General features: G+C 44.3%; 1 protein-coding gene across 22 annotated transcripts in view; it reads left to right on the top strand.

The window, feature by feature from the left end:
- The window catches only part of TACC1 (transforming acidic coiled-coil containing protein 1), a 125,774-nt gene that overhangs the window by 58,445 nt on the left and 41,472 nt on the right, over positions 1 to 25,857 (top strand). For 10 of the 22 annotated variants that reach the window (XM_050801286.1, XM_050801281.1, XM_050801279.1 and 7 more), the window contains 2 exons: positions 2,494 to 2,680; positions 3,641 to 3,756. The exons of 1 other annotated variant lie outside the window; for it this stretch is intronic. In XM_050801286.1, coding sequence (XP_050657243.1) covers positions 2,494 to 2,680; positions 3,641 to 3,756 — 303 coding nt within the window. The remainder of the gene's footprint in view (positions 1 to 2,493; positions 2,681 to 3,640; positions 3,757 to 25,857) is intronic. 11 more of the 22 variants (XM_050801292.1, XM_050801298.1, XM_050801295.1 and 8 more) reach the window with 2 other exon arrangements.

Genomic DNA, 25,857 nt, shown 5'->3' with positions numbered 1-25,857 from the left:
CCCTGTAGACACCTGAGCTAAGTGCTGAAGGATGTTCGGGCAGCCGAAGCCTGGGAAGTTGGGGTGGGTTGGGGAGGAGGTGTGTTCCAGGAATCTGCAAAGCTCCCTCTGCAGGCAAAGGGAGACTGTTCCCGAAGCAGCAAGCAGTTGGTTCAAGTTAGGCACTGTTTCCCAAATTTACCCTGTGATAATAGTTCCCCAGGACACTCAGTGAACACACAGATTTCCAGACCCTGTTGGCAATTTGGATTTTTTTTTTTTTTTAAGAAGGCTGGCAGATGATTCTTGGGCATATTAAAGATCGACAACGAGTTCTCCACTGACTGTGGCTAGGAATACAAAAGGATGGGCATAGAGGCGAATGGGAACCGCAAGATTAGAGCACGAGTCACTGATCAGCCAGGCAGGGGTGACCTCAGGCAAGAAAGCCTTCAGAGGTAAAACCAGGTGGGAGTTATTTACAGTAGATCATGAAAGATGGGGAGTGCGAGAACTATGTCAGTCACCACGGGGATGCAAAGGAATGAAAAGATGAGAGAACTATTCAGGAGGAAGAACAGGACCTAGTGTATGCCAGTTACTAATTTGCTGGGGTAGTATTATTTCCTAGCAACAGAACCCTATGTCAAATCCAAGAGCCTGGGGGACCGTAGAACCTGAAGTTTTACTGGGTGAGCATAAACCTAAAACTACAACAGTTGGATAAGTGGTGTGATATACTTCACATGGACTTCCTGCCTAGTTCACTTCTTTATAGTCGCTAGAACAACTCATGACAGTTTATTTCTGGGAAGAAGCCAGGATGAATTCGAAAGCATCCTGACACCCCATCCCTTTCTTTTCTCTAGACTTCAGTCTAACTCCTGCCCTTCGGTTTTGGTAAAACTACCCTGCCAAGTCTTATCTTGTATTTTGCTCCTGTTTTTGTTATCAAATGTGTAAAACAGTCACGATGAATAGACATGCCAACTGCTTTCAGAGGCAACGGTTAGTCTCTTGCAAGTTTCAACGTGCACATTTTGGAGCTGCTGTCTCTGTGGGAACCTGCAGGCACCTCACGGATGCACCACAACTCAGAAATTACAGTACCACCCGAAACACCTGATCCAGGCAAGGGGATCATTAAGCCTGGTGTTTGAGGCAATCGATTCACTTGGAAGAAGGTGCATTGGTGGTTTTGAGAGGAACAATCCCTACATGAAATCCTTCCATGGGAAATGGAGAACATCAGCTATTTCCCATTGCCTTCAAATCTAAAGTTGTCACCAGGCCTCTTGGCTTGTTACTGAAGCAGCGAAAGAAGTCAGAAATCAAAGACTTAGAAGTTATGAAAAGAAAATCTCAAAAAGGAGAATGGGGTCAGGCGCGGTGTCAGGCCTGGAATCCTAGCACTTTGGGAGGCAGAGGCGGGAGGATCGCTTGAGGCCAAGAGTTCAAGACCAGCCTGGGCAACATATTGAGTCACCCATCTGTATTTTAAATAAATATGGAGAATGGGAAACCCATCAGGCTGTAACCTCACAGGGAATTTAGCACCCTTACCTAAGACAAGACCTGGGCACTTGGGAAGCCTCCCCGAGTGCGGTTTGGGGACGGGGAGGGCATCTTAAATTCCAGTCCTCGGTCACTCTTGTGGCTTTGCCGAGGGATTTTCAAATCCCAGGAATGCCAGGGATGGAGATGAACAGGCTGAAATCCCCCACGCTGCCAGGGTTAGGGAGGGGAAAACAACAGTTCACAGCGGCCGCGAAGTTTTGTATTTTGTTTTTTTGGTAACAAGGGGCTTAACTTGTGTGCGGTCCACTATCACCATCGCCGTGAAGTCACAGTGGCAAGATGAAAACGTTTAAAACATTTTAAAAAAAGAATAAGGAAAGAGGAAGAGCGCGGCGTGCCCCGGCTCAGAAAACCGTCCTCCTCTGCTCCGGACGCTGGCGGAGCTTTGGGGGGCGACCGGGTCTCCCCAGGCGCCGCCGGGAAGCCCCGGCTCTCAGTCGGGGCGCGACCAGCGTGACGCCGCGGCGGGGGGATCCGGCGGGCGCGCGGCCGACTTCAAAGCCCCGGCGCCGCCGCCGCCCCCGCGCGCGCGCGCGAGTAGTACGGTCCGAGGGGGCGGCTTCTGGGGCGCGGCTCCGGCGGCAGCTGATGCGCGCCCCGCCGGCCGGGAGGCGGGAGTCCGCGAGCCTGGAGCGGGAGCCGCCAAGGTCTAGCCGCCGGGCGCTGCGGGCCGGGGGCCTGAGGAGGCCACAGGACGGGCGTCTTCCCGGCGAGAGGAGCCCGGCGCGGGGCCCGCTGCGGCCGCACCGTGTGAGGAGTAGGCCGAGGAGGACGCGGCCCCGGCCGCCGGCGGGAGGAAGCGCTCCACCAGGGCCCCCGACGGCACTCGTTTAACCACATCCGCGCCTCCGCTGGAAACGCTTGCTGGCGCCTGTCACCGGTTCCCTCCATTTTGAAAGGGAAAAAGGCTCTCCCCACCCCTTCCCCTGCCCCTAGGAGCTGGAGTCGGAGGAGCCACGCTCATGGCGTTCAGCCCGTGGCAGATCCTGTCTCCCGTGCAGTGGGCGAAATGGACGTGGTCTGCGGTACGCGGCGGGGCCGCTGGCGAGGACGAGGCCGGCGGGCCCGAGGGCGACCCCGAGGAGGAAGACTCGCAAGCCGAGACCAAATCCTTGAGTTTCAGGCAAGTACAGGGCGTCCCCGCCGAAATGCAGACGCGCTTGCCTCCATCCATCTGCGGCTCCCTCTGTGTGCGTGTGTATGGTCGCCACCCGCGAAACCGTCCTCACTGCGGTGCCGTGTCCCCGCCCGGAGCCAGGTCCCCGTGTGCGTCCAAAAGTTCGGGATCTTCTGTCTTCCCCTGTGTTTTCTGGCCCCCGTTTCGCTAGGAGCTTTCCGAACCCAACCCAGAATCTGCAGTCTCCGCATCCCCGCTGGCCTCGGTCACTTTCTCTAAGCTTCGATCCCCAGCCCCTGCCCCTCCACACAGGAGCAGCGTCACTGATCTCACCCAGTGCAACTTAGGGCCCCCCCACCGTGGGGAAGAAGTCGCTCCCCGGCCCTTCCCGGGGCCCTACCGTGTACCCAAAACGCGGCCGCGGTGAAGAAGGTCGCGTGATGACAGGCCCCTGGCAGCTGCTGGGAAATGGTGGTCTCTGCCGGGCTGTCATCCGCGTGATTGCGGAAGGCAGGTGACAGCATTCTTAGCCTCGGGCCCAGGGAGTTCCAGCAGGTAGAGGCCTACCGAGCAAAGAGGAATGCCTAGCATCGGCCTAACTCGGGGGTGGGACCAGTATTAATTGTTAAAGCCTCTGGGAAAGGGCTCTTGTGACAAAAGGAGTCTGTTGGAAATGCGCATTTTTCAGGTGTCTGAGGGAAGGATGACCTCAAAAATAAATGGTGCTGGAGAAAAGCTCCAGGGAATGGAGGAGCTTTGAAAGAGACAGGATGCCAGCCTGAGAAACCCAAGGAGGGCACTGCTCAGAGAACGCAGTTGCCTCCGCAGGTCAGACCCTGCTGAGGACCGGTTGGTTGTGAAGTTAGACAAACGTGCTGGACTTTTAGCCTTTGTGAATATGTAGATTTCAAAGGGTGTCGGAAATACCGTTGAAAGTGGTAATTCCTCATTTTTCCTCCTTGGCAGCTCGGATTCTGAAGGTAATTTTGAGACCCCTGAAGCTGAAACCCCGATCCAATCACCTTTCAAGGAGTCCTGTGATCCATCACTGGGATTGGCAGGACCTGGGGCCAAAAGCCAAGGTAAAGAAAAACTTGCATTTTTCCTGCCTGTTTTGTTTTTAAAGTTTTGAAAAATATCAATGAAGGAAGGAAAAAAAGTGTAAATTTAGGACCATTTAAGAGGGTTTGACCAAGAAATAGCTATTTGAAACCTCCTGGCATATATATTTTTAGGCGTGTGGTGATCGAGGCTTTCTCTTCCGAGTAGAGTTTGTGCATTTGCAGTATGAGATTATCATTATCTAACATTCCTACTAGGCCTTTCTCCTCAGCCCCTAAAAAAAATGTGTATGGTAATGAAGTAGGAAGATCATGTTTATATTTGACTTCACAAATTTCTCAGGCTAAGTTGCTTTCTACTGGGGTGTGGCTGGAGACAAAAATTACAGGTAAGACTTGTCTTAATTTTTGATAGGGAGAGTTCTTAAGAGGCTGTTTCAGAATCACTCACCTCACCCACTTCCATGCAGGGATGTGGTGAGAGCCCTTCAGTCTACTTGGGAAAACCTGGCACATGGGTTCCCTCCCAGCCCCTCAGAGCCCATCTACAGGAGCTTCCGCTGTCTCACTTAATTAGTAGAAACCTTTTTTGTCACACAGCCAGTTCGGAATAAAATTTCACCTGTCCCCACATAATTCATATGCTTATTCACTAAATAGAGTGCACTGTGATTCAGCAGTGAAGTTCTACTCTCTTGAGCTAACATTATGGAGGCAGAACCTGTTAAGGGTTAAGCGAAATATCTATGTCAGCTTGTGTGAAGCACTGTGGAGAAAAATAAAGCAGGGGAAGAGAGAATAGGGAATATGGGATGGGGATAGGGAAAGGTGAAGGGGAGTTAGGGGGAGCATTCATGATTAGGTTACTTGAACAGAGACCTGAAGGCAGATTGAGGGAGCAGGCCTTGGAGGTTCCTGAGGTAGGAACCCTTCCAGCAGAAGGAGTGGCGTCTGCAAAGGTCTGACAGCACCAGCCTGCTGCAGGTGAGGCCCTAAGGTGGAGGGTTCATGGTACAGTTTGAGGACCAGCCAGGAGGTCAGTGTGGACTGACTACTCAGAGGGCAGGAGGAGCTGAAGTCAGCATGGTCAGAGGAGGTACAGATGCTGCTGCATTGAGGATTTGGCGTTCTTTCTGAGTAAGGTGGAAAGCCACTGGAGGGTATATGAATTTCCAAGGACTGCCATAACAGAGTAACTGAGTGGCTTACAATAACAGAAATTTATTCTCTCACAGTCCTGGATAATTGAAATCAGAACCAGAAGTCTGAAGTCAGGGTGTTGGCAGGGCCTTACTCCTCTGAAGGCTCCCGGAAGAGTCTGTCCTTGCCTCTTCTAGCCTCTGCTGGGTGTCTGCAATCCTTTGTGTTCTTTGGCTTGTGACAGCAGAACTCCCGTCTCTGCCTCAACACATGGCTGTCTTCTCCCTATGTATCTGTCTTCCCGTGCCCTTCCTGTGAGGACACCAGTCGTTAAAGTTAGGGCCCACCCTAATCCAGTTTGACCTCATCTTATCTTGGTAACATCTTCAAAGATACTATTTCTAGATAACGTCACTTTCATAGGTACTAGGAGTTGGGACTTTAACATATCATTTTGATAGACATAATTCAGCCCACAACGGAGGGCTTTGAGCAGAGGGATTGTGCTTTGACTTCTTTTGTAAAAGGCTCCCTGGGCTGCTGTGTGGAGAAGGGACTCTAGGATGGAAGTCCTTTTTATGTTGTTTCTCTGTTCCAGGATCTGACGCTGTCACCCTGAAGTGGCAGAGCCAGCTTTCAGTTATCTAGCTACCTAAATTTTGCACTGATTGTGACTTTCTCCTCTCCCCAATAAGTATTTTTATTGCTTAGCAACTTCTTCATAGGTTGCCTAGGGAAGTCAAGTTACTCTGGTAATAGACTGCATGATGGAGCTGGAATTATTGGTAAAATGACATCAGCAAAAAACTGGTTTGGTTTTGCTTTAAATTGATTGCTCCATGCTGTGCTTACCCTGCTGAGAATTCAGCAATACCCTCAACTTGCCCTGGGCTGCATTTTGCCATTGTTCTAGGCAGGGACAACATGGGAATAGGCAAATTTATATACTGGAGAATTTGTGTGTGACACATAGCTGTGTAGCACTCTCAGTGATGAAGATAACACTTGTTCCTCATAGCTTCCCTTTTCTTCTGTAAAGATTGGCAGATCAGAAGGGAGATTTTGAAGCTTGAAAGAACTATTTGGTGGCCTTTCCATCAAATTTAAATAAAGCTCCTAAGACACGTTAAGGAACTGTTTGAAAGCCTTTTTGAATTGCCGTCAGCTTGGGCGGTCCTTCCTCGTCATTTTGTCAGCTGCTAGACTGATTCATCCCGCCAGATTCTTTGCCGGTTGAATAGAGGCCTGGATGACCTAGGCCCCCAAAACCACAGAGACCCAATTGTTTGGTCCTTCCTGTGCCAGTGACTCTCACATTCTTTTTCATTCTCTCTAAAGGAAAACTTTTAAATGTTTATGGATCAGGAAAGCTCTGTGGGGTAGTTCATGAATGCAGACTGTAATTGTAGGGGTGGAGGAGTGTCCAGTCCAGGAAACAACCCTGCATATTATGAAGGCTTTCAGTTTAGAGTCTTTTAACAATAGGATGATTGCTCATCAACCTGGTAGTACCCTGACTTCCAGGGTCCTTGTGTACAACATCCGGAGCTAGTCCAGAGTACTGCTGATGGCCTTGTCACACATACACAGAAAATGTGCAAAGACAGCCACAGAACAGGTCTGACTGGAGGGGATTTCAGTGGGCAGAAAGCCCTGCAGAGTCATTTCATATTGAAGTTTAATTTCTGGGACTGGATAAGTTCCTTTCTCCCAAAATTATTGGTTGTTTTGTTCCTAGTAAAGATAGTCTTTTATATTTTTGTGGTTCCAAGACATAGTTGGACAGCAGTTATAAATTATATAAGACTAAATCATTCTGGAGGAATGATTTATGAGGAGTTAGGAGTTGGAGTTGAAATATGTAAAAGATTCTGGCTTCCTGGTATATAATGGCCCTCAAACGTGTGGGCTACATATACCATACCCATGGCTCCTGTGCTGACTTCCGTATAATTCTTTGAACTCAGGGAAACATCTAAGACTATTTTGAAATGACTTTTCTTATACTGGAACTGCTTTAGGAACTTGCAGTATCTAAACTGTATAATGACTCTTTCTAAGAGTTGTATGCTGGAAGTTAAGTGGTGGATAAGGTTGTAGATTTTTTTTTGAAGCCACATATAGAAGCAAGTTTTAGGCTTACTGGTAAAATAAAACTCTAGCTAAAGAGATTTCCTGAAAATAACCAGACTGTTAGCTGTAAAGCTTGGGCTGGTCTGTATTTGCTATCTGTCTGTTTTCTCCCACTAAAGGTGTTTAACGCTGCTGCTATTGTGGTGTTCTTTCTCTTTGCTGAGAAATATATTGGTGAAGAAACATCCCCTAGGCATGGGCTTTTGAGGAGGTGTAATCTCAAGTTCATCCTCTGTTTTGTTTTGTTTTCAGACAGGATCTCTGTCTAGACTGGAGTACAGTGGTATGACCATAGCTCACTATAGCCTCCAACTCCTCGGCTCAAGTGATCCTCCTGCCTCAGCCTCCTGAGTAGCTGGGACTATAGGCACACACTACCATGCCTGGCTAATTTTTTAATTTTTTTGTAGAGATAGGGTCTTGCTATGTTGCCTAGGTTGATCTCCAACTCCTGGCCTAAAGGGATTCTCCTGCCTCACCCTTCCAAAGTCCTGGGATTATAGGCATGAGCTACCATGCCTGGCTTTTGTATGTGCTTGTGTTTGTTTATGGAGGACTTAGGTGCTTTGGCTTTGTGTAGCTGTTTTAGTCTCAAAAACTGCAGTAGGTGCCCTCTGCCCCTTGAGTTTCTCCTTCACCAACAGCCCCCCTTCCCCAAACACACACACCTTTATCTACAGATTGTTACCTCTTTCTGAGAAACAGAATCTTAATTAGTGTAGAAGCTCTCACATCACCCTTGGAACAACTCTGCAGTTTGATGTGTTAATTAAATGCCTAGGTATTTCAAAGACAAACTGTAGTTCTCTGGAATTTTCCCCAGAATAGAAGGAAAGAGATAAATGGGATCTATGCACAGATATTTACTGCCTCAGGCCTGTGAGGGAATGCCAAGTTGTTTGTTGACACAGTTTTGGTAGTCTCGATCAGAATCAGCAAACTGTGGCTCATAGACCAAGCCCTGCCTGCCCTGTTTTTTTGCATGGCGCTCGAGCAGAAGAATGAGTTTTACATTTTTTGATGGTTTAATGGTGATATGTGAAAATAATGTGAAATTCAAATTTCAGGGCCCATCAAGTTTGTGTATATATATGTGTGTGTGTGTGTATATATATGTGTATATATATATATGAAATATGTATTTTGGTAGATACAGGATCCCCCGCCTCCCAAAATGCTGGGATTTCAAGTTTGAACCACCACTGTCATCCCCATAAAGTTTTATTGGAATACAGCCATTCTCATTCATTCAGGTATTGTCTGTGGCTGCTTTCACTCTACAATATCTGGGTTGAGTACTTGGAACAGAGACCAAATGTCTGGCAAAAGTCTAACATATTTACTATCTTGTACAGAAAAAAATGTCAATCTATGTCTATTCTTATGACAATTTCAGTAAAAATACAGAGTTTAATTTGGAATAATGGCTTTAAGAATGAAAAGGTGGCAAGGTTATACCTGCTGAACAAATGAACCGTGGGCACGAGTTGCCATTAGTCTAGGCCTGCATGTTCAGGAAAGGCCCAGGGGAGAGCCTGAAGTGGCCTGGCTATTTGTCATCTTTGCAAAAGGGAAGTGATGTAATTGGTCTGTCAATGAACTTGATTATCAATTGACTCAAAGATCCAAGGAGGAATAAAAATTATTTAAAAAGGAAATTAGGGAAGAATGGGGAGAATATACACATAGACTTTTAACTTTTACCCATTAAATTTTTTTTTAACATTTTATTTTCTTAAAAAAATTTTTTTTAAGTAGTGATGGGGTTTCACTATGTTGCCCAGGCTGGTCTGGAACTCCTGGGCTCAAGTGATCCTCCTACCTTGGCCTCCCAAAGTGCTGGGGTTACAGACATGAGCCAGCTGCACCCAACCCATTAAATGTCTTTAATGTAACTTTGGGTATATGAGAATTTGTAAGTTGACTGTAAAAGGTCGATATGGTGTATTTTTAGAATGTTTTAGACTCTGTGTGTGTGTGTGCGTGTGTGTGTGTGTTTGTGTGTGTGTGTGTGTTATAGAAAACACAGAATGGAAACCTTGTTAAAATCCGAGCCTTCTTTTATTCTAAAGCTTTGGGTTGTATGTTTAATCAGATACTATGTGAAAATTTTCATTAGGTACATATTGAAGTGTTCCATTCAAGTCTACAAGTAAATCCTGCTAGGGATTTAGTTTAACATCCTTTCCCTGCTCCAACAAGGGAATGCTTTATTAGAGTTTCCTAGAAATAATGGGACTAATTAGGACCTTTCATATTACCTAGTCCAGCAGTCCAACCCATGTGGCTCCTTCAACAGCATTGCAGGCTGGTGCTTTTAATTTTAATTTTATAATGTTTTGCTGTGATTGCCTCTTTCACAGTTTGATTGTTTTGTGTTATATCATTCCATTTTAAGGTATTTAATGCTTGAAAATCTTAGCAGTATGTTATAGTTACTTTTTTAATGTATTTTTAGCTCTGAAGTTGGAGATTCCAACCAGCTAATAAATGAGATCAGAGTCATGTGTTTTTTGTTGTTGTTGTTGCTCTATCACAATGTAAATGTGCCCCTAGGAAGCACCTCTGCTTCTATATGGTGCCTTACCCGAGGGAATGTCTTTCTGGGGAAAAAAGTGTAGTTTTTCCAGCAGAAATTTGTGAGAGTGCAGAACCGCAGAGGAGCAACATTGTCTGAATAAAAAACTCCAGGGAGCAAAGTCTACCTGCAGAAAGGAAAGATTTCAGTAACTGTCAAATCACAATTTTTCTCTTAAGATGAGTGATAAAATCAAGACCTTGCATGCCTCCGTTTTGGGTTTACCCAAGCATCAAATAAAACAGCAGAACTTACTTTGGTACTTGTGGGTGGCAGAGACGCTTTCTACCTGTGTGTGTGTTTTGGGAGCAGGCAATCCTTCTGGAATTATATTGCTGCCATGTAATGTCCTACCTACAAAATGGATGTGGCCTAAAGCCATTTTAACATTTAAATGAAAGAGCAGTTGCAGTCTTTTTCAGGTTACCAGTTATACTGCCCAGAGGAAGTCTTGTGGGGTATAAACCATTTTGTCACACTCTCCTAAATCCAGAGTAGTGATGGGAGATCATGGTTTATCCACCCAAAGCAACCCTCTCAGTGGAGATTTCATAACCAAGGTTGCTGAATTGCCTGGTGAGTATTAAATCTGGGCTTAGAAAGGCTTTGCTGCTTGTGAGTTGAAGATCTCACCCTCACCTTTGCATTTACATGACCTAATTTTATGAGTTCACACAAACATGGTTAGATCCCCAGGGTTTAGATTAATGATGGCCAGACTCACAAGGGAATAATAATAATGGCATGGAGTATTTTATTCACAAATGAAAAATGTATCTTGACAGTTCCGTTTGGCAGATGCAGATACTCTCCTAGCCAGTCGAGATACCCTCTTTCTTATATCATTGCTGGAAATATGACAATAAATGATTGATCTCCAGCTTTCCCATTACAATATTCCCACCTGGCAGATCAGCAGCTATCTGTTTCAGCCGTATTTATTTATTAGATGTGCTGGGAACAAGTAATCTTTGTTTGCAGCATCTTATTTGATTTTTATGACCATGATTCTGTGAGATAGAACACAAGTGATTTCCATTTCACAGATTGGGAAATTGAGGCCAGAGCCTTTACTGCTAGTAGTGGACCTGGGTTTTGAATTCAGCTTTTAAGATTGCAGATCGAGAGCTCTTTGGAACATATTATACTGCTTTTCTCTCCAGGAAATTTGTGAATCCCTTTCTCTTGTTCACTATCTGAAGAGAACATGTATCAGAGGAAATAAAGGTTCTTAAAATGTTGCCAGAGCAGGTTGGATGATGGGGGAAAGCATCGTCTTAAGTATTCTGTCAAGCGATAGTAGTCTAAAAAATCAGGAAATACGTCTTCCACATGTGTGAACTTGGCACATATTATTCTGAAGTATGAAATGTATTTTAGGAAGTTGAAACATCAGAAGTTTGGAAGCTTGCAACACAATTTAGATATAGATTAATAGTCAAGCAAAAATCATCACTGGAGAAGCAGTGCAGTGAGATTGAAAACATTTTGCTTCCTTAGTGCCTAGTTTCAGCTCATCAGTGAAAAATAAAGAAGGAGTGGATAAATTCAGTACTAGCCTTTGCATTCTGTCTCCACCTGAGTCGTGCATGGGTGAGAAGAGACAGGTGTATGGAGGTGTGTGCAGCTGCCTGGGGCTCTGTGCCTGTTTTGTCGTAGATAGAGGAGTTTTTAAGAGGCCTTTATTGGTGATCTCTGGCTGTATAACAAATTACTCCAAAACTGAAAACCATGAACATCTCACATAGTCTTTGTAGTTGAGAAATTTGGGAGCTGGGTGGTGTGGCTCAGGTCACTTGTAAGAATGCTCTCAAGATGTCAGCTGGGACTGCAGTTGTTTAAAGACTTGACTGAGGCTCAAGGATCCTCTCCAAAGGCGACTAACTAATTTGTCTGGGCTGTGAGTGCTGGCTGTTGGTGGGAGGCTGCAGTCCTCACCATGTGGACCACTGCTTGGCTTGAGTATCCTCACAACATGGCAGCTTGCTGCCCCAGAGTGAGTGATCCAAGAACAAGCAAGATAGAAACTGCAGTGTCTTCTGTGACTTAGCCTCAAAAGTCACACTTACTTCCACAGTATCCTTTTGGTTACACGGGTCAGTCCAAGGGCATGTGTACCAGGAGGTGAGACTCACGGGGGCCATCTTGGAGGCTGGCTACCACAAGGCCCTTTTCCACTTTTTAAAAAGCTTGCATGAAAGGATATACAAGGGTGTACATTCTTAGATGGCAAAGCTTTTCCCACTGCTTTCTTCCTTTGGCGTCTCTTCACTGCCCTTCCCAACCCCACTCCTTCCTGCTGCCCTCTTTCTTAAACAGGAGCAGAATTGGCCGAAGAAATTATATAGCCGCCTATTGTCTTGTGGTCCTGCCATGGATGTGTCTCGTGCACCCAGCATGCTGGCTGAGATTGCTCTGTCTGGAGGCGCCTCTCTTGCTGAACATTCCTCCTTCTTCTTCTTTATCCAGCATCAGCTTCTCAGCTCCATGTGGGTGGTTGCTACTTTGTGAGAGAGGCAGTTGGTATTTTGAATTTTCCAGTAATTATTTCTGAAGAGATGCACATTATGGTTGTTTGGCAGCAACAGATTGAAGTTACACAATCCCAGATCTCTGCACAGGAGCCCCATCTGTTAGCACGTGCTCTTTCCCCCCTTGCTCTTCCTGCCAGAATAGCTTGGGAATGGGGGAGAAGTTTTGTGGGGAGGGCCTTCTATGATTTCTGTCTGTGGAAGGGGATTTCTACTGTGTCTAAAATATAAACTCAAACAAATCCAGATGGTTCCAGAACCCATGGGCATCTCATGAGTGAGAAGAGAGGACACATTCATTGCTGGATTGGCTTCTTTGGAGGAGGCTTTGGCTTCCTGGTGGGTGGACACTTCCTGATAAGCAAGTCCCATCCTCTTACCTTATAATCTTGGCCTTCAGAGATACAGTTTGGGTCTCTTTTTATTTTTATTTTATTTTATTTTTTTTTAAAGAGACAGGGTCTTGCTGTGTTGCCCAAGCTGGAGTGTAGTGGTACAATCATAGCTCACTGCAGCCTCAACTCCCAGGCTTAAGGGATCCTTCTGACTCAGCCTCCCGAGTAGCTGGGACTACAGGCATGTACCACTACACCTGGCTTGGGTCTCTTTTTAAATAAAATAGCATGAAGTGCTGTCTTGGAAATTTGAAGTGCTTTCTTCATCCTTAGTACAAGCTTTTTTTCAGTTTATCAAGTGGTTTTCCAGATTATTCTTTAGCTGTAGAGTCAGGTTTTAGGGGGAGCCTCTCTCAGGAGTTAGAAGCTTATCTCAGGAGAACAGCAGTGCAGCTGGTGCCCTGTCTCTTAAAAAAGCAATGAAATTTGCCCTCCCTTAGCTTCTGGGTAATGTTTATGTTTGGTGTTTTTTTGGAGGTTAGGAAGGAAGGGTTTAAAAGGTAGTTTGTTGTCTGGGTTCTGCCAGTGTGTGTGTGTGTGTGTGTGTGTGTGTGTGTGTGTGTGTGTGTTGTTGTTTGGGTTCTGCCAGTGTGTGTGTGTGTGTGTGTGTGTGTGTGTGTGTTGTTGTCTGGGTTCTGCCAGTGTGTGTGTGTGTGTGTGTGTGCGCTGTGTGTGTGTGTGTGTGTGTATTTTTCTACTCAGAACCCCCCTGACCCACCCCTCTCCCATGGTTCTGGGGAGCCTGGGCCCTAGTGGTTGTCGGGGCAATGTGAGCTATGCAGCCCATACCCTTAGATTCTATCCTACATTCCTAGAAAAGGGCCTATTGTATGGTTGTTCCAACCCTGGACAATAAATTGTCTACTTCTCCATTTTAAGGCTAATGACTAAGTGAGAACGTACGTATATAAAATACACTTCAACTTTGGAGGAATCAGAGAGACTGGGAACAAAGACGTGAAACTGGGGGGAAAAAACACTCACATTTTGGACTTTTAACAAAAATTAATGCTAATATACACCTGATTAATAGTCTCCTCAGGGCAGACCACTTGAACAGAAAGGGTTGGTGCCAGAATCATGCTTTTTTCCCTCCTGAAGCCCTTGATTCAGCGTGGGGGAGGAGGGCTGGGAGGGCAAGACCAAGGCACAGAAAGGAGGAGTGGGACCTTCAGGGTAAAGGACCAAGGGAAGAGCTATGCCAAGCCATCCCCCAGCCATTAGCCTGGAGCTGAGCTGCAGCATCACTGAACAGTTAGCTAGGCCTTCTCAGTATGCGACAGATCATCAGGTGAGAAGGGGTCCTTCATGTATCAGACACTTGCCCTACAGTGGGCACTGATTGAGCATCAGCTCTGTTTTGGGTGCCCAGTTTCTGCTTCCAGGGATACACAGAGTAAGGCCCCTGTGGGGCTCTGAGTCTGAAGGGAGCTAGCCCTGTCCTGTTTCCCAGACCTCTTGGCCTCCTTGGCGTCCCAAGAAGTTTTAGCAGCAAAAGATAGGGAATTTGTGAGGGAAGAAATTCCCCCACTAATCTGGAAGTAGAATGTTAGAAGGAAGAAGTCAAATGTTAAAAGTTAGAATTTAAAAAATCCCCCTGCCCACAAAGTAAAAAAAGCCTTTTGGGCTTGACAATTATCATAACTCTAGAATGTTTCACATACCATACTTGGCTATATCTGTTGTGGAAAAGAGGGATGATGTCATTTTTTTCACCTCTTTCTGTAAATAGAATTTATGTAGCACATGTGGGCTTCCTCAAGGGAAATTTAAAACCCCAAATTGATGGGATGGTGAGACCTACCACCTCTCTCAAGCATGTGTCTCTCCAAGTGACACACATAAGACACTATTTAAAGCATGTACTGTGAATGTGTGTGCTGGCTCACTCCTGTAATCCCAGCACTTTGGGAGGCCAAGGCAGGAGGATTGCTTGAGACCAGCCTGGGCAACAAAATGAGACCCTGACTGTACCAAAAACAAACAGACAAAAATTAGCAGGGCATGGTGGCATGTGCCTTTAGTCCCAGCTGCTCAGGAGGCTAAGGTGGGAGGATCACTTGAGCCTGGGAGGTTGAGGCTGCAGTGAGCTATAATTGCCCCACTGTACTCCAGCCTGGACAACAGAGCAAATCTGTGTAGTATAGTTGAACATTTTATTAGAAATCATAGGACACTCCTCCTCCTCCATTTCCCTCGTGTCTGAGCCTCCATGTTCTTTTTTAAAAAATAGTTTTATTGAGATATAGTTTACCTGCCATACAATTCCCCATTTAAAAGCTTTACAATAGTTTTTAATTTATTTATCGACAGAATTGTACAACTATTGTCTCAATTTAATTTTTAGAACGTTTTATCACCCCCAAAGGAAACCCTGTACTCATTAGCAGTCACACTCCATTCCTCTTCCTTCCCACCTCCAGTCCTAGGTGACTGATGATCTAGTTTGTGTCTCAGTAGATTTGATTATCTAAACATGTCATGTAAGTAGAATAGTAGAATATGTAGTCTTATATGACTGAATCAGTTCACTAACTGTAATGTTTTCAAGGTTCAGCTGTGTTTTAGCAAGTATCAGGACTTTATTCCTTTTTTATTGTTGAACAACATCCATTTTATTGATATACTATATTTTACTTACCCGTTTATCAGTTGACGGGCATTTGGGTTATTTCCACTTTTGGCTATGATGAATAATGCTGCTATGAACATTCACATTCATGGATTTATGTTTTCATTTCTCGGGTATATACCTAGGAGTAGAATTGCTAGGCCATATGGTAACTTTATGTCAAACATTTTGAGGTACTGCCAGACTTTTTCAAAGTGGCTGCACCATTTTACATTTCTGCCAGTAGTATTTGAGGGTTTCAGTTTCTCCATATCCTCTCCAACACTTCTTATTGTCTGTCTGTTTGGTTATAGCCATCCCAGTAGGTGTGGAGTAGTTTTGATTTGCATTTGGTTTTCATTTGCATTTCCCTAATGGCTGATGATAATGAGCAACTTTCCATGTAGCTATTGGGTATTTGTATATATTCTTTAGAGAAATGTCTATTCAGATTCTTTCCCTACTTTTTAATTAGGTTATTTATCTTTTTTATCACTAAGTTATATATTCTAGATGCAAATTCCTTATTAGATATGTGACTAAATATTTTCTTCCATTGTCTTTTCATTTCTTGATGATATCATTTGAAGTGCGAAAGTTTTTAATTTTGATAACGTTCAGTTTACTTGTTTTGTCTCTTGTGCCTTGATGTTGTGTCTAAGAAGATTTTGCGTAACCCACAATCACAAAGATTTACTTCTCTGTTTCAACAGTTTTATAGTTTGAACTCTTACATTTAAATCTGTCATCCATTTTGAGTCAGTTTCTGCATGTGGTGTAAGGGAGCAGTCCAGCTTCATTCTTTTGCATGTGGATATCCAGTTGTCCCAGCACCATTTGTCAAAAAGACTATTCTTTTCCCCATTCAATTAACTTTGCACCGTTGTCAAAAATCAGTTGGCCATAGGTACCAGGATTGATTTCTAAACTCTCAATTTTGTTTCTCTATATCTCTTGTTATGCTGGTACCACCACACTGTCTTGATTACTATAGCTTTGTAGTAAGTTTTGAAATCAAGAAGTATGAGGCCTCCAAATTTGATCATTTTTTCAAGATTGTTGTAGCTATTCTGAGTCCATTGCATTTCTATATGAATTTTAGAATCAGTTTGTTAATTTTTGCAAAGAAGGCAGCTGGGATTTTGATATGGATTGTGTTCAATCTGTAAATAAATTTGGGAAGTATTGCTGTCTTAACAATATTAAATCTTCCAATTCATGAGCGTGGGGTGTCTTCCATTTATTTAAGTTTTCTTTAATTGCTTCAAGCAATGTTTGTTTGTTGTTGTTGTTTGTTTGTTTGTTTGTTTTGAGATGGAGTCTCGCTCTGTCACCTGGGCTGGAATGCAGTGGCCGGATCTCAGCTCACTACAAGCTCTGCCTCCCGGGTTTACGCCGTTCTCCTGCCTCAGCCTCCTGAGTGGCTGGGACTACAGGCGCCCGCCCACCACCTCGCCTGGCTAGTTTTTTGTATTTTTTAGCAGAGACGGGGTTTCACCATGTTAGCCACGATGGTCTCGATCTCCTGACCTCGTGATCCGCCTGTCTCGGCCTCCCAAAGTGCTGGGATTACAGGCTTGAGCTACCACGCCCAGCCTGTTGTTTGTTTTTTGAGACATGGTCTCACTCTATCACCCAAGCTGGATTGCAGTGATGCAAGCATGGCTCACTGCAGCCTCAACCTCCCAGGTTCAGACAGTCCTCCTGTCCAGCCTCCCTAGTAGCTGGAACCACAGGCACATGCCACCACGACTGGGTAATTTTTAAATTATTTGTAGAGAGAGGGTCTCCCTATGGTGCTCAGGCTGGTTTCTAACTCCTGAGCTTAAGTCATCCTCCTGTCTGCAGCTCCCAAAGTGCCAAGATTACAGGTGTGAGCCACTGCTCCTGGCCTTGTAGTTTTTATAGTATAAGTTGTCTCAGTCCGTTTTGTATTGCTGTAAAGCGGGAGTCCCCAACCCCTGGGCCTATTAGGAATGGGCCACACAGCAGAAGGTGAGCAGCAGGGTGAGCAAGCATTACTGCCTGAGCTCCGCCTCCTCTCAGATCAGCGATGGCATTAGATTATCATAGGAGCTCGAACCGTGTTTTGAAAGGCACATGCCAGGGATCTAGGTTTTGCACTCCTTATGAGAATCTAATGCCTGATGATCTGAGCTGGAACAGTTTTATCCCAGACCCCCACCTCCCATCTCCCTCGTCCATGGAAAAATTGTCTTCCATAAAACCGGTCCCTGGTGCCGAAAAGGTTGGGGACCACTGCTGTAAAGGAATACCTGAGTCTGGGTAATTTCTAAAGAAAAAAGGTTTATTTGGCTCACAGTTCTATAGGCTGTAGAAGAAGCATGGCACAGGCATCTGTTTCTGGTGAGGGCATCGGGGAGCTTCCAATTATGGCAGAAGGCAAAGGGGGAGTAGGTGTGTCACATGGCAATAGAGGAGAAGGAGAAAGAGAAAAGGAGGCGCTGGGCTCTTAAATAATCAGATCTGAGGAGAACTAATAGAATGAGAACTCACTCATTACCTTCAGGACAGCAACAAGCCATTCATGAGGGATCCACCCACATGACCCAGACACCTCCCACTAGGCCTCACCTACAACATTGGGAATCAGATTTTAACATGAGATTTGGAGGGAACAAATATCCAAACTATATCAACATCTTATATTTTTTTCGTTAAATTATTTCCTAAATATTTTATTTTTTGATGCTGTTATAAATGGAATCATTTTCTTAGAAATTTTTTTTTTTTGGAATTTTCATTGCAAGTGTATAGAAATACAATTGATTTTTACACATTGATCTTACATCCTACAGCCTTATTGGTTTCATTTATAGTTTTTTGGTGGATTCCTTAGGACTTTCTATATGCAAGATTATCTCATCTGCAAATAGAGATAGTTTTACTTCCTTTCCAATAGGGATACCTTTTATTTATTTTCTTGCCAGTTACCTTGGTTAGAACTTCTAGAACAATGTTGAGTAGAAGTCTCAAGAGCTGACATTTTTGTCTCGTTCTTGACCTTAGGGTGAAAACATTCAGTCTTCTATCAGTAAGTATGACGTCAGCTCTGAGTTTTTCATAAATGCCCTTTATTAAGTTGAGGAGGTTCCTTTCTAGTCCTAGTTTGTTTAGTGTTTTTACCATAAAAGGGTGTTGGATTTTGTCAAATGCTTTTTCTGTGTGTATTGAGATGATCATGTGGGTTTTGTCCTCTGTTCTGTTGATCGTTGTATATTGTATGAATTGATTTTCAGATGTTAAAGCAACCTTGCATTCCTGGGATAGATCCTGTTTGTTTGTGGTGTATAATCCTTTTTTTGTGTTGCTGGATTTGGTTTACTAGTATTTTGTTGAGGATTTTTGCATCTATATTCAATAAAAGATACTGGCTTGTAGTTTTTTTTCACCCTTGTGATGCCTTTGTTTGGTTTTGGCACCAAAGTAATGTTGGTGTGATGGAATGAGTTGGAAAGTGCTTCTTCCCTCAATATTTTTTGGAAAAGTTTACGAACAATTGGTGTTAATTCTTTAAATGTTGGGTAGAATTCATCAGTCTGGTTCAGGTCTTTTCTTTGGGGGAAGTTTTAAATTTACCAGTTTAATCTCTTTGCCTGTTTTTTTTTTGTTGTTGTTGAGACGTAGTCTTGCTCTGTCGCCAGGGCTGGAGTGCAGTGGCCGGATCTCAGCTCACTGCAAGCTCCGCCTCCCGGGTTTATGCCATTCTCCTGCCTCAGCCTCCCGTGTGGCTGGGACTACAGGTGCCCGCCACCTCGCCCAGCTAGTTTTTTATATTTTTTAGTAGAGACGGGATTTCACCGTGTCAGCCAGGATGGTCTCGATCTCCTGACCTCGTGATCCGCCCGTCTCGGCCTCCCAAAGTGCTGGGATTACAGGCTTGAGCCACTGCGCCCGGCCTCTTTGCCTGTTTTAGATTCATTCAGATTTTCTGTTTCCTCTTGAGTTGGTTTCAGTAGTTTGTGTCTTTCTTGGAATTGATCTATTTTATCGAAATTGTCTAATTTGTTAGATACTCATGGTATCTTTTCTTATTTTTTAATGGAATTAATAAGCCCTATTGTGCCTTTTACACAGGGTTAATTTGAGGATCAGGTTAGGTAATGTTTTTGAAAGTGCTTTGAAGGCTGTATAAGTATGAAGTATTTTATTTGTTCTAAATTTTTAATTACAGGAAAACAATTGTTCTAGAACAAATTTTACATTAAATTCCTTTGCATTTATCACACTCAACGTCAAGAGTAGCCCAGTGTTAACCACTGTTGCAATTTTTTTTTTTTTCGAGATGGAGTTTCACTCTTGTCGCCCAGGCTAAGTTCAGTGGCACCATCTTGGCTCACTGCAACCTCCGCCTCCTGGGTTCAAGCAGTTATCCTGCCTCAGCCTCCCAAGTAGCTGGGATTACAGGCACCCACCACCATGCCTGGCTAAGTTTTTGTATTTTTAGTAGAGATGGGGGTTTTGCCGTGTTGGCCAGCCTGGTCTCGAACTCCTGACCTCAGGTGATCCACCCACCTCAGCCTCCCAAAGTGCTGGGATTACAGGCGTGAGCCACTGAACCCGACCTGTTGCAATTTTTTATTTTTCAGATGTGGTCTCACTCTTTTGCCCAGCCTGGAGTGCAGTGGCACTATCACAGCTCACTGCAGCCTCAACCTCCTAGGCTTAAGCGACCCTCCTGCCTCAGCCTCCTGAGTAGCTAGGACTGCAGGCAAACACCCCTGCACTCAGCTAATTTTTAATTTTTTTGTAGAATCAGGGTCTCCCTATGTTGTCCAGGCTGATCTCAAACTCCTGGGCCCAAGTGATCCCCCTGACTTGGCGTCCCAACTGTCTACGGTTTATGAAGTTTTTTAACATTTGTGATTTACTCCTCCTCTGTGAGTTGCACTTGAGGGGAGAGATTATTGCCCTTGTTACCAAAGGAATATGAAGTAAGATTGAGTTGAAAGGACAATTAAAGTGATTTTTGGACCTATTTCCCTATTTCTTGAGGGATAGCAGAACATAGATCCTATAGTATCAGGCTTAAAGGGCATCAGTGCCCCATTAGGAAGTCATCTTTGGGCTCTGACCCATTTGTTTTTGGCTAGCATTGAGAGCCGCTGTTTCCTTTCTTCTCTGATGACTCACTGAGCATGATCTATTCTTTGGCTTCCTAACCTCTCTCATAGCCCATACCTTAGATGAATTATTCACATTCCCACCTCTTCGCAGCTTACTTCTAAGTCAATAATAAAGGTCCTTTAAAAATACAAATCAGCTGGCCTTCAAAAATAAAGCATAATTTTTTCTAGAGGTTTCTTCTTTTGCTGAATACGAAAACAAATTTAAAAAGGAAGTAATTCATTGAGAAAGGGAATCTGGTGACACAGGAAATGACTCCTTTAAAAGCAGAAGTCCAGCTGCAGGGTTTTCTGCGCAAATGTGTTGTGGGCCTTGAGGTGGCAGGCCTATGAGGCGGTGGTAGGGCTTTCCTCCTGACTCAGTACTCAGCTGGTCTCAAGGGGCTTTGAGTGTGGCTTTTGCCTCCTTAACTGGATGCTGAATAGGCCCCTTGCACTTATTTTGGGACTCCATTGTGCCTGTGCCCAGCACAGGGTGTGCTGCTGGTGGTAAGGACCTGTGCTTGGTTGGTTGGTTGGTTGGTTGGTTGGTTGGTTGGTTGGTAGGTTGGATGGTGATCTGAGAAGATACTCTGTGGTTCAATTTTAGGGCTTCAGGTCCTGGCAAAACTACCAGTTTAAATGAATTACAGAGTGCCGACATTGAACATCTGGTTTGGATGTTTATTAGAATTTCTTAACACTATGGCTTACAGTCAGTTGCTTTTATATGTTTGTAAAATTTCACCATTAGTGCTGAGGCTTCCAAATTTGTGGCATCCTTTGTGTGTCTTCTATGTGGCCCTCAGTGGCAGAGATGCACACTTGGGGCTTGAATTCAGAAATTAGGCCACTGCCTTGGTAACCAGGGTTTCTATTCTCTTGTTGTCAGAGGCTTGCTTAATATGAGACATATTGCAACCTGGGCAGTTGTGTGAAGCTGTGAGGTCACCTCCACTAATGAGGACAGAATAGAGGAGCTAGGGGATAATTCCATCTGTTTGAGATACCTGGCCCCAGTGTGGTCATGTGGGTTCCCTGTCTGACTTCTGAGTGCTCAGAAGCATGGCCCCAGGGATTTGTTCTAGAGACAGGCCGTCTGCTTCCATCCTGGCTCCATCCTACTCCCAGTGGTGTGACAGCACAGAGCAATATCCTTCACTCTATCATGCCATCAGCAGGAACCCTGGAGCCCTTCTTCCTTGGTTTATGGTCCACTTGGGTTTTCTCAGGTTCATCCTGTGAATGAAGAGAAATTAAATGAATGAAGATAGCTCTAGAATTAATTGTGGGGGGGGCCTCTAGCACGATTGAGTCATGGTCTGCCTGTGTGTGTGTGTGTGTGTGTGTGTGTGTGTGTGTGTGTGTGTGAGTGAGAGAGAGAGAGAGAGAGAGAGAGAGAGAATATAAAGTCCATCCCTCTATCTTGGGAGGAGGAAGAAGGATGGGGCTGGCTAGGTTGAGAATGGGAGTCCTGTGATGAAGTGGAGGCAGAGGAGAAATGGGTAGAAGGGGACTTGGTTTTGGGTAAGAAGATATTTTTGTGCTTACTAAGAAGGATTCTAGGCCTGTATTCTTGCTGCTCAATAGACTGTGTTTATGTATCAGTGGCTAACCTGTAGCTTGTGGAATATGTAGTTCTTTTCTATACCAGTTCTCTGATTCTCCAGCCCCAACCGGGTTTTCAAAAAGTCAGTTCTATTCTGATACTTACTTCCTCGAGTTAGCCTCAGACTCCAAAGGCTTAAGGGCTCAATCTCACAAAACAGTTCTCACTTCAGATGCCAGTTGCAAGTCCCATATCCCAGTCACCTGCACTTCTGTCTGACTTTTCTACAAGTTTTGGGGTTTTCATACCCTCGCCCAAGTTTGATAATTCATTAGGATAACTGAGAATTCAGGAAAATGCTAAAGTTTACTGGTTTGTTATACAACTCAGGAATAGCCACATGGAAGAGCTGGGTATAAGGAGGAGCGCGCGGAGCTTCCATGCCCTGTCTGGGAACGCCACTCTCCGTGCACATCTGTGTTTGCCAGCCCAGAAGCTCTCTGAAGCTCATACTTCCAAGAGTTTTTATAACTTGGTCTCCAGCCCCCTTCCCTTCTTCAGAGATGGGGGTGGAGAGTGCTGAAAATTCCTGTCTTCTAATTGTGCGTTTGGTCTTTCTGGTGGCCAGCCCCCATCCTGAAGCCACTTGGATATGAGATACTGTTTATGTGTTTTGAGGTCAGAAAGAGAGCCAGCGTGTGTATGTGAGAATACAGGAGACTTGTCCAAATTCTGGCAGCTTTCTCAATTATCATATCAGATGTTTAGAAACCCATAAAAAGGAGTATCTGTCTAAAGGAAAGGAAGTGGTGGACAGATCTAAAAGGAGCTCTTAGACAATATTTTGCCATACAGTTAAAATCTGGGAGGGAAAAGTCAAGCATAGCTGAGAATAATGCCAAATCTGAAGTGTTAATGTACATTGTTTTGCAAGTGGTTGCTGTCTTATCTCTTCTTAAATGAGATTCTACATGTAAAAGCAGCTAACCAGTTGATTCTCAGTATGTTAGTTGAATACATTTCTCTGAAGTTTCAAAAATATTTTGTGATAACATTTCCCCTCTTCTAAGACTTTCAAGTTTTTTCGTAGATTTGAATTTTAACCCAGTATATATTCAGCATACCAGAGTGCAAACTAGAATGTTAAGCTGTTTCCCTTAATCCTTAAAATTTTGCATTCCGTGCCTTTTCTTTTAAAAAAATATAGAGAGAGGGAAGAACTCTTTTTACTGAGAATAGTCTTTACCCTGAATAAGCATAAAAAGCATCTACTGTTTAAGATCACCCGTGGGCGATTCACACAACCTTTTAGATTTAGGGAAAGCTGACTATTGAAAGGAAGAGTTTCATTAACAGTAACAAATGGGCCAGAAGTGGAAATTTTGGTCTATTTGTGGATTTCCTCTGTGTTTGCTTTTAATTCATCTACTGATCTAATCTCTGTCTGTATTCACCAAGCCTCCAGGCAATGCTGTGCTTGTCGGAATCAAACTCATCAAACTCATTCTAGAGAGAGAGCCTAACAGTGCCCTGGAAGAAAGTGTTTAGGGAACACGGGATTTCTATAAAAATGGAAAGGCCCATAAAGGTAGGTTAGTTGCATAACAGTGCTTTCAGATGAAAAGCAAGGCCTGACTGCTGTGGCCCAAACTCTTTGTTATGGGAGATTCGGACCTGGAGCCTACTGAGGATCTGGATATGTAACTTATTACTAAAAGTTACTCTTGGTGGAATACTTGAAGTTTAGGTTCTTTCCTTTCCTTTTTCTTTTCATTTCCCAGGGACTTGCTGTGTTGTCCAGGGTGGAGTGCAGTGGTGTGATCATAGATCACTGCAGCCTCCAACTTCTAGACTCAAGTGGTCCTCTCACCTCAGCCTCCTGAATAGCTGGGACTACAGTCATGTGCCACCATGCTTGGCTAGTTTACTTTTATTTTTTGTAGAGATGAGGTTTCACCATGTTGCCCAGGTTGAGCTTGAACTCCTGGGCTCGAGCAATCCCCACTACCTTGGTCTCTTAAAGTGTTGGGATTACAGGCTTGAGCTGCTGGGCCCTGCCTAGTGTTTTAGGGCAGCACGAGGTATGTGGGGTCAGCTGGTACTGAGACACTTGCTGATAGTGTAAATGCAAATAGAATCTTACCCAAACATACCTTTTCAAGTTATGTGGTTAGTTTGTTTTTCTCTTTTTTTTTTTTTTTCATTCTCAGGGCTCCCCAAACTGGTTTAAGTAAATGAGCATTCCTCTCCCACCCACTGCCTCTGCCTGTTTGGACCTTCTATTGGTGACTGAAGGTGCCAGACGGAGATATGGGGTCTGCAGTGACTTGGTGTAGGGCTGATCAAGTTTATTTACCTGGCACCTGCCCTGAGCTGGCCAAGAAATGACTCAGCGGGGGTGTCTTTTCAGGGGAGTTCCTTCAGCCCTCTGCTCAGCCTGGGGACTGAGTGGGATGGTGTTTGTTTTCCTTCTCCATTCCACCATGACAGGGCCATGCGTTTTACAATGTAGCAGATAAGGCTCCCTGTCACTGATGCTAACTTTGCATAAATCTCTTGATTCCCAGCTGCTTGACTGATGTAGGAACACAAATACCAGTGAGAGGAGCATGTGGGGGTGAAGCCATCTCACACAGTACTACCCTTCCTAGGTGTAGGGTGAGGAGATGACACGGCTGTTGACCCTTCTTAAACTGCAGAGCGTTTGGTGTCCAGGGACAGTTGCTGGGGCAGGGTCAGACTTAGAGCTTTTGTCTTGTGCTGAGGTGTGCTCCTTTTTCTTTCCTCCTCCTTCCCTGGCTCTCGGGTGGCTTTGCCCCTGTCACTGATTGGTGCACACCGCGTTTTGAGAATCTCAGGGACTCAGTTTGGTAAAAGAAGCTGGTGGAGATGATGGAGAGAGGAGGAAGACTCTAAAAGGAGTGGGTACATGTGGAAGAAAGCGGGAAAGGCCCTGTCCTTGTGTTACGGAGATTAGGGCAGAAATAGAAAGCTAGGAGAGAGTTTGGCAAAAGGTAATTCTCATAGACTCCTTTCTTTGGGGGCTCTGGGATTGATGGTGAAGGAGTCTGGGTGACAGAAAAAAAAAAAAGAACCCCAAGAGGTGGATGAGTGTGGGACTTACAGAAGGAGGGGAAAAGGGCTTCTCAGCTCCTGATAGCTGAGTGTTGGTAGCGCTTTACTTCCCTTCCCTTTAACCCTTAGGTTTTCTGGAAGCTATAGGGATAGAACACATAGCCCTGGATATTCCGGCCCTGGGATCCTATGAAGGAGAATGATAGTAAATGTTTAGGAGTCCATGATAAAAAGAGTGAGAGAGAAATTGTGTAACTGTAAAAAATCTTTAAAAAACTAGGATCAGCTTCCAACACTACATACAAAAGTAGAACTTGTATTCCCATTGCCCAGATAAAGGACTATCAAGATTTTGCCATACTTGCTTCCACCATCCTCCTTTTTTTGTTTTTTCATTTTGTTACTTAGGTATTTTTAAAAGCAAATTCCAGATATCATGATACCACCTATGATCATGTCATTATACCTATGATGTAATTATCAATAATATTACTCTTTTAATTTAAAAATCTGTTTAAAATTCAGGTTTTATCTTATCTTAGATTCATATTTTTTAGGTAAACTTTTTTTAAAATAAACTTCTGGCTGGGTGCAGTGGCTCACACCTGTAGTCTTAGCATTTTGGGAAGCCAAGGCAGAAAGATCAGTTGAGGCCAGGAGTTTGAGACCAGTATGGACAACATAATAAGACCCCATTTCTACAAATTTCTTTTTTTAATTAGCTGGGCACGCTGGCCATATGCCTGTTGTCTCAGTTTCTCAGGAGGGTAAGGCAGGAGGATTGTCTGAGCCTAGGAGGTTGAGGCTGCAGTGACCTATGAGTGCTCCATTGCACTCTAGCCTGGGTGGCAGAGCAAGACCATGTCTCCAAAAAATAAGTAAGTATTTAAAACTTAAAATTAGGATTTAAAATATGTTAAAGCTCAAAGATGAAAGTGTAGAATGGATATCACTTATTATTATGTTGTATTCAGTGTGAATTAC

This window comes from Macaca thibetana, chromosome 8 (assembly GCF_024542745.1).
Source record: "Macaca thibetana thibetana isolate TM-01 chromosome 8, ASM2454274v1, whole genome shotgun sequence".
Lineage (NCBI taxonomy): Eukaryota > Metazoa > Chordata > Mammalia > Primates > Cercopithecidae > Macaca > Macaca thibetana.
This window is presented reverse-complemented; position numbering and strand designations above follow the sequence as displayed.